The sequence below is a fragment of the Acomys russatus genome, chromosome 19 (genome assembly GCF_903995435.1).
Source record: "Acomys russatus chromosome 19, mAcoRus1.1, whole genome shotgun sequence".
Taxonomy (NCBI): domain Eukaryota; kingdom Metazoa; phylum Chordata; class Mammalia; order Rodentia; family Muridae; genus Acomys; species Acomys russatus.
Genome location: NC_067155.1, coordinates 19,426,266 through 19,436,031, shown reverse-complemented (window position 1 = coordinate 19,436,031; position 9,766 = coordinate 19,426,266). Strand labels below are relative to the sequence as shown.

Genomic DNA, 9,766 nt, shown 5'->3' with positions numbered 1-9,766 from the left:
CCCCTAACCATACCATGAAGCGGCCATTGTTTCCAGCCCCTAAAATAATAAATCTTTTAATAACTGCTTGTCCCTTCCCAATGTCCCCTATGCCCTTTGGTGGACCCCACGGATTCGAACCCTCACTCTCCGTCCTCCCAGGACTCAGGACTGTGTCCTCCAACTCCCAGCCAGAGTCCACCCGCCCTAGGCCCTTCCCGTTCCTTGAATTCTCGTAGACAAACTTCCCGAACCGTAGTCCCCTAAAGGACATGCCCGTGGTTCACGGTGGACCGGAGCCCCAGAGACTCCGCCCCCGCGCCATGACGCACCGCAGCAGCAGCCAATCAGAAGCGGCAGCACCGGCCATCCGGAGGGCGGGGCTTCCGGCGTGGGCAGCCGTTGCCCTTTCCCGTTCCAGCTTCACCGCACCGGCTGGCCGGGCCGTCCTTCCGGCGCGTTCGGGGCGGGCGGCCGCGACGTGGCGGCCATGAGCCGGCCCAGCCGGCTGCAGAGGCAAGTTCTGAGCCTGTACCGCGAGCTGCTGCGCGCGGGGCGCGGGAAGCCTGGCGCCGAGGCGCGGGTGCGGGCCGAGTTCCGGCAGCACGCCAGCCTGCCGCGCTCCGACGTGCTGCGCATCGAGTATCTGTACCGCCGGGGACGGCGTCAGCTCCAGCTGCTGCGTTCCGGCCACGCCACGGCCATGGGAACCTTCGTGAGCCCGCGGGGCGCCACCGCCCCGGGAACCGTGCTGGACGGCAGGGATGGCTGCAAGGGTCCCTTGTGAAGAAGGCGCAGGAGCACGGGAGACGCACAGGCCCCAGAGCAGGGCCCCTCCGGACAGTTTGGGGGAAGTCATCTAAGGGATATGGAGGCAGCACGGGGAGAGATCGGACGCTCCCTCGCCAGGAAGGTTGCAGGCCGCCCTGGGGCACCGGCAGGGCGCACGAGGAAGCTGTCGTGCACCAACCCACTTCCTCCTGCCCTCGGACGAGTGGGGCCCCCCCGAGCACCCCAAGATACCTCACTTGACTTCTGAGAGCGGACTCACCCGTTCACCCTTCGCCCTCTGCTGTTTCTGTTGTTGTTTGTTTTGTTGGTTTTTCGAGACAGGGTCTCTCTGTGTAGCCTTGGCCGTCCTGGACTCTCTTTGTAGACCAGGCTGGCCTTGAACTCACAGCGATCCGCCTGCCTCTGCCTCCCGAGTGCTGGGATCGAAGGCGTGCGCCCTGCTGAGCAAGTTTAACCCTGATGGACCGCGAGAAACTTCGAAGCCCAGTTGGAAAACCGTTGTCCCACTCGTGGTGACAAAGCAGGATTGTAAGAGAGGTTACAGCTCATGAGGGAATAAATGTGAAGCGCACTCACCTCCTTGCTAAGGCTTTCTGTCCTGGGGGTTTTGTTGTTTGGGGTTTTTGCTTTTCGTTTCTTTTGAGGCAGGGCCTGGCTGTGGTGTAGCCCAGGGTGGTCTCAGCGTGGAGCTCCGGCTGACCCAGCTCGGGGATTACAGGCTTGTGCTACTGAGCCAAGCATTGCGAGGCAGGCGGGAACGCTGAGGCTCGGCGTGTGACAGAAAAGGAGGCCGTGACACTATTTGTATATGACTTTTACCCCAATCTCGTTACCCGTCACCATGGGATCGTTAGCTACCCGCTCCTCTCTCAGCCCCGGTTTTGTTCATCAGGGCGAACCTGGTTGGTTTAGTGTTTGCTGTTTTTAAGACGTAGACCTCGGTCTGGGTCATGTCAGGGAGAATGGCCCGCAGCTCCCCCTGCCTCCACCGCCACCCCTGGATCCCAGCCATGTTGTACCCCAGCACACGCTGGCTCGTCGGTTGCTGTTTGTGCCTCTAGGACAAAGCGGGGGGGGGGGGGGGGGGGGCGGTGCTAGTACTTGCTAAGCAGTTGCTCTAACCGCTGGGCTTCACCTTCAGCCGCGAGGTGACCCTGTTAATCGCCCCCTTGGTGCCATCTCAAAAGCCAGAGTTCTGGAAGTGACGACTGAAGTTCTACCCAGCCTGCGCCCTTTACGTACACCTGCCTCATGTCTCAGCTCTGCCTGACTCCCTGGCCTGAGCTACGTAGACCGACCTTGTGTGAGACAGAGAGTTCAGCGGATAAAGGAGCTTGCTGACAAGCCTGAGGAGCTGAGTTCAAACCCTAGGGCCATGCAGGAGAAGATGAGGACTGTGGCAGCTTGTCCTTTGACACCCATGTGCGTGTGCGCACACATAAATGTAACTGGAAACACAGATGTTCTGATACGTTGCTTAGCTACTGGTCTGCAGTCTTTTAAATTTATATTTCATGTACATTGGTGTTCTGCCTCCATGTGTGTCTGTGTGAGGGTGCCAGATCTTCTGGAACTGGAGTTATGGACAGTTGTGAGCTGCCGTGTGGGTGCTGGGAGTGGAGCCTCGGTCCTTTATTTTATTTTATGTTATTTTAATGTTCTGCCTGCACATACGTGAGTGCCAGAAGAGGGCAGCAGATGTCATAGATGAATCGTGTGGTTGCTGGGACTTGAACTCAAACAGCCAGTGCTCTGAACTGCTGAGCCACCTCTCCTGCTCCAAGTTTGCACCCCTGGAAGCTACTGCTTCCCAGACCTCCTTGGCGCCGGTTTTTGCGTTTCCAGCAACTATTTGTTTCCTTCCCATGTTTACCCTCCATGATTACAGCAGGCCTGACTGGCCCCTGGCGAAGGTGGAACGTGCAGTCTAAGCCAGAGGAGCTGTGAAAGGGACTTTTGTTCTCCTGGCTCAGTGCTGTCTGGGAGGCTCACTGCCTCCTGCTAACCTAGGCCTAGTCCCGGAAGCTTCTAGCCTCCGTCTGCTCACCTAGGCCTAGGATGTTTTCAGCCTCTGAGACTTACTGCTTAATTAGCTCACTCTTATTTGTTCTTTCTGAGCCCTGGGCTGGCTGCTTCAGCTCAGCTTTTCTGGCTCCAACTCTCATCCCAGCTGCCTTATTCACTCTGGCTTCTCTCCACCTGGAATTGCTCTGCTTGGCCTCAGACTAACGCAGCGATCTGCTCTAATCTCCTGGCTCCTTCTCATTCTCTGGTTCCTTCAGTCTTCACCTGAGTTCTCTCTCTGCAACCCGTCTCTCTGTTACTGTCCTGGTAAAACTCCCTCCTCTCTCTGTAAAACTGCCTCTTAAGTAGCTTCCCTTTCCTCTCTCTTCTCACGAGAGTGGGCGTATCCTATTCTGTCAACTCTTATATGATTCGTCATCTTCTCTGCCACTCGATTAGACATCACTTTCAAACATGGGTGCTTCCTTCTACAAAAGAACTTTACCTTTACTTGGGATTCAAGGCATGTACCACCATGCCTAGATACAAGCTTTCTTTTTGTTTTGTTTTGTTTTGTTTTCCAAGACGGGGTCTCTCTACACAGCCTTGGCTGTCCTGGACTTACTTTGTAGACCAGGCTGGCCTGGAACTCAAAGTGATCCACCTGCCTCTGCCTCCCAAGTGCTGGGATTAAAGGCGTGCGCCACCACCTGGCAGTATCAGCTTTCTTTACCTGATATTTGCTCTGTACCAGGCTGGCCTTGAACTCAGATTTGTTTGCCTCTGTCTCCTGGATTAAAGGTGTGATTGTATTCCAGCCGGATCACACAGGCCTTTGGATGTGATCGCTTGCCAGGACAGCCACGTTCTGAATTAACATTCCTCTACAGGATCCCTCCTTGACTTCAGTGTGGAAGTTTAAAGAAGGATGATCGTGTTGGCTGCTAAATTGGTGGGAGAACTCAAGGAGGTGTGTGTTCTGTGTGCAGCTCGGAGACCAGAGACTGGCACAGGAGGGGGAGCTTGGGGTACAGCTGGGGCCAGCACAGGACTCTGTCTGGTTCTTGTGTTTGCTCCCACCTCGCCCCTCGCCCCTTTGATTTGAGGAGATGAGACCTCAGGAATTTGGGACTAGAGGTGTGGCCCAATGGCGGGGCACTCGCCTGGCACGCTCCGGGCCCTGGGTATTAGCTGGGCCTGAGGGCACACACCTGTAATCCCAGCCCTCTGGAAGTTGAGCCAAGGATGACTTAGGGGTTCAAAATCAGCCTGGACTCTGCAGTAAGACCCTACCAAGAGGGAGCACATCCCAGGAAAGTGTCCCACAGTCCTGAGTTAGTGATCACCCAGCCTGCACTCATCCGTGTAGAACGTGGGAACGTCTCTGAAACGGATGGGAGAGACAGCTGTTGGCAGTGCAGCAACAGCGCCCGCCCCAGCCTCGCACCTGCCGCTAGCTTCCTGGGGCACGTGCCAGCTGAGCTCTTCTTCCTCTCTCCCCCGGCCCCCAGACACCTGTGTTCACGGAAAGAATGTCCAGATAGACAGAAGTGTCAGGGGGTCCACCTCCCCAGAAAGAGACCTCATTAGTGAGGTGCAGAAGGGTAGATGGAGTGTACCCCACACGGTCTCCCAGGCAGTCATCTGGCACGTTGGGTACCTATAGCAGCCGCCAGCTCTCGGAGGCAGCCAATGTCGGCTTCCTCCCTCTCCTGGGTCCTCACCCTCCTACCACTCTTTCCAGCATCACTTCTCAAACCAACAACCTGAGCTAATTTTTTGTTTTGTTTTTTCGAGACAGGGTCTCTCTGTGTAGCCTTGGCTGTCCTGGACTCGCTTTGTAGACCAGGCTGGCCTCAAACTCACAGCGATCCTCCTGCCTCTGCCTCCCGAGTGCTGGGATTGAAGGCTTGTGCACCACCACCGCCCAGCTAACAACCTGGGCTAAATTTAATCTTTGTGTTACCATTTGGGGAACCCCACCTAAGCTAGGCTCATTGAGTTCCGTGGGCTGCCCTTAAGACAAGGGCTGTGGAGACACATCAGAGCTGTGTCTGTCTCGAGTTCCCAAGCACTCAACATTCTCAGGCATCTTTCCAAAGCAACCATTTAATCCACGTCTCTGGGCTGTGGGCTCAGACCGGAGGGAGACCGTTGACGTAGCTGAGCATCAGGTAGGGCGCCCTGGCCAGCCGGGCATGAGAGCGGCAGGGGACCCCCGACAAGGGCAGCAACACCGTGGCACCCACCAGGAGGAAGACGAGAAGGAGAAAGAGGAGGCTCAGCGGCCACCTGGATGCAGGCGTTCTGAGGAGAAACAGGAAGTGTTAGAAGGGTGGGCTGCCACCATGACGGTCTCTCTCGCTCTCTGTCTCTGTCTCTCTCTCTCTCTCGCTCTCTCTCTCTCTCTCACACACACACTCACACCCGTCTTGCCAGCCTCTTACCCTCGCCCCATCTCCAGCATGACGTCTGGCAGGCTGGGAGACGCGTGCCTCCTCCTGTCCTGAGGGAAGACAGCAGGCAGCAGCGGAGTGAACAGCAGTGACACTTCAGTGGGGACATCCTCTCGCTACTGTAGACCCACGGGGCTAGCTTTATTTCTCCTCCTTCCTGGCACCCCTGAACCCCACAGGAACTTAGGGTGTGGTGGGTGCCTGTACCTGTCCTTCAAGCACCCATTGCCTTCTGGGAGTGTGGGAGTGTGGGTGTGTGGGAGTGTGGGTGTGTAGAAGTGTGTGTGGGAGTGGGAGTTTATAGGAGTGTGGGTGCCTCTACACTCAGACCTTCAGGGTCACTTTAAGCTGACTTCCCTGTTAATCTCTTCCATGATAGGGCATGTGACTCAGAGCTGGCCAATCAGAGCACTCGGTGTTAACCTATGACCCAAACTGGGCGGCTGAAGTCAGGCCTAGGACTTTGCTAGTAGTGGGTCAGGGGCCATAGGGGTAGGGCTAGGGCAGTAACCCAGGGAAAGGACTGCAGCACTGGGCCTGGAGGTCTGTGTCTGTGTGTCTGCCTGTGTCTGTGTCCGTGCGTCTGTGTATCTGTGTGTCTGCGTCTGTGTGTATGGCAGGCAGTATGGGCTGGATTTCTTTCACTTGCCATCAACAATCCCCTCGTGTGCCTCGCTCACCTGAGGCTTCCGGAGCCGCCTTCGGTGGGGAGCTGCTAAGTGCTTCCGGGGGCTGAGCCCCATTGAGAGCAGGTCCTGTGGGAAGAGAAAGGGTCGTGTTTCTTGGAAGACTGGTAGCATGGTTATAGAAGGGTCTGGAAGGGGGTGTCTCACACATACACACACACACACACACACACACACACACACACACACACGAATCTCACGCTGGGGGGAGGGCGGGGGAGACAGAGGGCAGAGCCAAAGCAACTGAGAGAAACTTAACATCCATCCAGCCAACAAATATTTAATGGGTGTCCATTACACCGCAGGCGCAAGTCCAGGAGGCAGGGGGAGGACGGAACCAGGTGAAATTGTGGCCTCTGTGGAGCTCAGCATTCTACCCAGAGCGGTAAGAAGGTAACAAATAAACAGATCATATCAGAGCCACGGGGTAAGGAGCGTCAGGAAGTAATGGTAGAAAAGGCTAAGTTGGGTCACAGCCGCTCCCTGAAGGTGACAGGGAAGGAGGCTGGACTAAGGGGAGAGGCGAAGTAGGCTTGCATCTAGGAATGGTGTGCTCAGAGAGGAGTCAGGGCTGTGTCTGCACAGAACGAGGGGACAAAGACAGACAAGGAGAGACAGAGGCACGCACAGGAGAATCTTGGTGACAGCTATGGTGGACACAGACAGGCTGGCATGCCGGTGCACACCCATAATCCCAGCACTTAAAAGAGACTAAGGCAGGGGGATTTTGAGTTCAAGACCAGCCTGTGCTGCATAGTTACAAATGTCTTTTTTTTTTTTTTTTTCCCCCAAAATCAAACAAAGCCAGGTGGTGGTGACGCACGCCTTTAATCTCAGCGCTCAGGAGGCAGAGGCAGGAGGAGCTCTGTGAGTTCGAGGCCAGCCTGGTCTACAAAGCAAATCCAGAACAGCCACAAAAGAGAAAGGCTTAGAAGGAGAGACAGCCAAGTACCCCGCAAGGGAAAGATGGTGCTAGAAGATGCAGAAAGGCATCCTGTAGTGCCCAGCCAAGTAGAGGGTCCTTGAGCAGGGCTGATCTTACCTTAAGGCCCTGTCCACCGCTTTGGGGTCCCCTGTAGCCACACAGCTCACAGGGAGCTCCTGGTATCCGAGATATCTTTTGCCCTGAGGGCCCAAGACCCCCAACATCCCCCGCAGGGTCCCACTCCAACTCCGCAGGAGTGGGGAAGGGATTAGGTGCCCAGGGCCCCCAGATTCCACCAGGTGCTGGTCCATTCGAGTCCCCCTCAACTTCTAAGTCCTGGTCCAGGAGGTTGGCCCTTTCAAGCACCTGGAGCGGAGGAGGGTAGATGTCATGGGAGTTGAGGGGTTTGGGTCTGGGCTGGGGGACTACAAGGGCAGGTCGTACCAGGCTACAGCTGATCAACTGGGCCTGCAGCTGCCAGAGCCGTTGGAAGATGGTGTCTCGGTGGGTGCCAAGGGCCCTCAGGACCCGTTCCAGAGATGCCCAGGCCCTGGGTTCACTCCTCTGTGCCAGCCCCTCACCAAATGCAAGCAATGCATCCACACGCTCGGCTGCCGCTCGTAGCTCTGCCTGTAGGGCCTGGGACTCATGGTTAGACCCCAACCCCCGCGCCCCCCCGAACCTGTAGTTATTTGCTCCTCCTCATCCCACACAGATACATAAGTCAGAACATGCAATAAACCGCTTTCCGCCCCCAGCAAGCTTGTGCCCGCGCCCAGGACTCTGCCCACTCGTTCTGCCACATCCTGGCCTCCCGGTACCTACCTGCAGCTGGACAGTCCTGCTGTGGGCCCGTGTCCAGGATCTGAGACTTTGTTCCAGGTCCTGTAGCCGCAAGTTCAGCCTCAACAGACAAAGATGGAGGCTGTCCTGCTCGGCTTCTAGTACTTCCAGGCCAAAGAAGGAGTGCTGGAGATGGCAGGGGGCCAAATCAGGGCCCTCAGGCCAGCGCACCACTACCCCATGCTCGCACGCAGGCTGCTGCCTTTCTAGGCCATCTCTGAGGCAATGCCCACCCCCCAGAACAACACTGGGGCGACTCTGACTTGGCAGGCTTGTACCCCAAGGCTGGAGATGTCTAGTTCAAGTGCCTCAGATTCTCGAGCCTTCCAGAAACTTCTTTATATGTGTCTACACTGGAAGGGTAATGGAGCAGGGTGCCCCCTCCTCCCAGGAAGAATGGGGTTGCACTAAGGCCGTTATTGAAAGTCTGACTGAAGCAGGCCCAGCTCGGAGATGGCGGAACACACATGTAACCCCAGCTCTCTGCAGCAAGAGACTTGAAGTTTTTGTTTGTTTTTGTTTTTGTTTTTCGAGACAAGGTCTCTCTGTGTAGCCCTGGCTGTCCCGGACTCGCTTTGTAGACCAGGCTGGCCTCGAACTCACAGCGATCCGCCTGCCGCTCAGCCTCCCGAGTGCTGGGATTAAAGGCGTGGGCCACCACTGCCCGGCCTGAGGACTTAAGGTTCCAGGCCAGCCTGCGCTACATAGTGAAAGCCTGTCTCAAATACGGAAGTGGGGCAAAGCTAGGGAGATGGCTCCATTGGTAAAGTGTTTGCTGTGTGAGTAAGGATGACCCTGGGTTTGGATTCTCGGTGCACAAAGAACTGAGTGTGTGACACCAGGGCTGGAGGGGTGAAGGTAGGCAGCCTAACCAAAGCAGCGAGCGTCAGGTCCACTGAGAGACCCTGTCCCAAAGGATATGGCGGAGAGTGGCTGAGTGACATTGACCTCTGGCCTCCAGGTGCATGACACGCTCGTGCACCTGCCCACACTTAGACGCACACACAAGAAATACACAAAAGCTTAAAAAGAATTGAAATAACTTCTATACTGAGCCGGGCACTCCCCAGCACTCCGGGAGGCAGAGGCAGGCGGATCTCTGTGAGTTCGAGGCCAGCCTGGTCTACAAAGCAAGTCCAGGACAGCCATGGCTACACAGAGAGACCCTGTCTGGGAAAACAACAACAAACAAACAAACACAAGCTTGGTAAACCAATACCTTCTCGGAATCCTATCGATCCCAGACAGAGCAAGAGACAGACAGACTCAGGGGGACAGAGAGGAAGTGGGGCTGGCACAGAGAGTGGTCAGCTCACCTCACAGACCTCGCTCCCATCTTGATGCTCACAGGGAGAGGCCAGTGGTAGTCTCGGGGCGGTGGTGGCAGCAGGCTCGGTGCTCTCCAGCTCACCCATGACATGCTCAGGAGGACGCAAGGACCCCTGCTCCGGCCTAGACATGAGGAATGTTGGTGTAGCCCCACAGACACCACTGTGTAGACGATTGGGCCTCCTTTTCCCCTCAGGCCCCATCCCCAGTTTTCTGCATGGCCTTATTCAATCACAGTCACGCTTGGCCCTTCCCTCCTTTGGAACTACGGATCAAGCCCCGTTTCCCACCTGTCCGTCTCCTCTCCAGGCACAGGGCGGATGGTACATCCAGCAACGTCCAGCTCGCTGGGAGATCCCGGGGGATTGATGACGGGCTCTGAGGGCAATCCAGGACCAAGAGGTGGGGACAGGGCCATGGCTGTGGGCTTGGGGGATAGTCAGGTGAGAGCACCTGGTAACAGTCTCTTTCTTAGCTGGTCCCTCCTCGGCAGGACTTACCCAAGCCTGAGGCTAAGGAGAGGCCCAGGGGCCAGCCTGGCTCCTCCCCCTTCCCGGAGGAACCTGGACCAAGAAACCTGATGCCCTGATGAGGTGTGGAGGTACTTAACCCCTTCCTCCCCAGCGGTAGAACCTAAACCTCCCACAACCATCGCCCCTTACTGCCCCAAGAGGCTTTGAGACAGAAAACTCCACCCATCCCCTTAAGGCCATAGATCCACCTTAAGGCCATAGGTCACCTCTGAGGACCCG

At 56.5% G+C, this 9,766-nt stretch overlaps 2 protein-coding genes across 2 annotated transcripts; one reads left to right on the top strand and one right to left on the bottom strand.

The window, feature by feature from the left end:
• The first annotated feature begins 430 nt into the window (after positions 1-430).
• On the top strand, positions 431-766 carry Sdhaf1 (succinate dehydrogenase complex assembly factor 1). The gene has a single exon (XM_051162064.1). The coding sequence runs from the start codon at positions 470-472 to the stop codon at positions 764-766; it is 297 nt and encodes a 98-aa protein (XP_051018021.1). The 5' UTR covers positions 431-469.
• Positions 767-4,834: 4,068 nt separating this feature from the next.
• Positions 4,835-9,432, bottom strand: Syne4 (spectrin repeat containing nuclear envelope family member 4). The gene is made up of 8 exons (XM_051162808.1): positions 9,305-9,432; positions 9,002-9,137; positions 7,668-7,811; positions 7,287-7,481; positions 6,960-7,208; positions 5,912-5,986; positions 5,223-5,281; positions 4,835-5,082 (listed from the first exon to the last, which is right to left on the bottom strand). The coding sequence occupies exons 1-8, from the start codon at positions 9,430-9,432 to the stop codon at positions 4,911-4,913; spliced, it is 1,158 nt and encodes a 385-aa protein (XP_051018765.1). The 3' UTR covers positions 4,835-4,910.
• Positions 9,433-9,766: the final 334 nt, after the last annotated feature.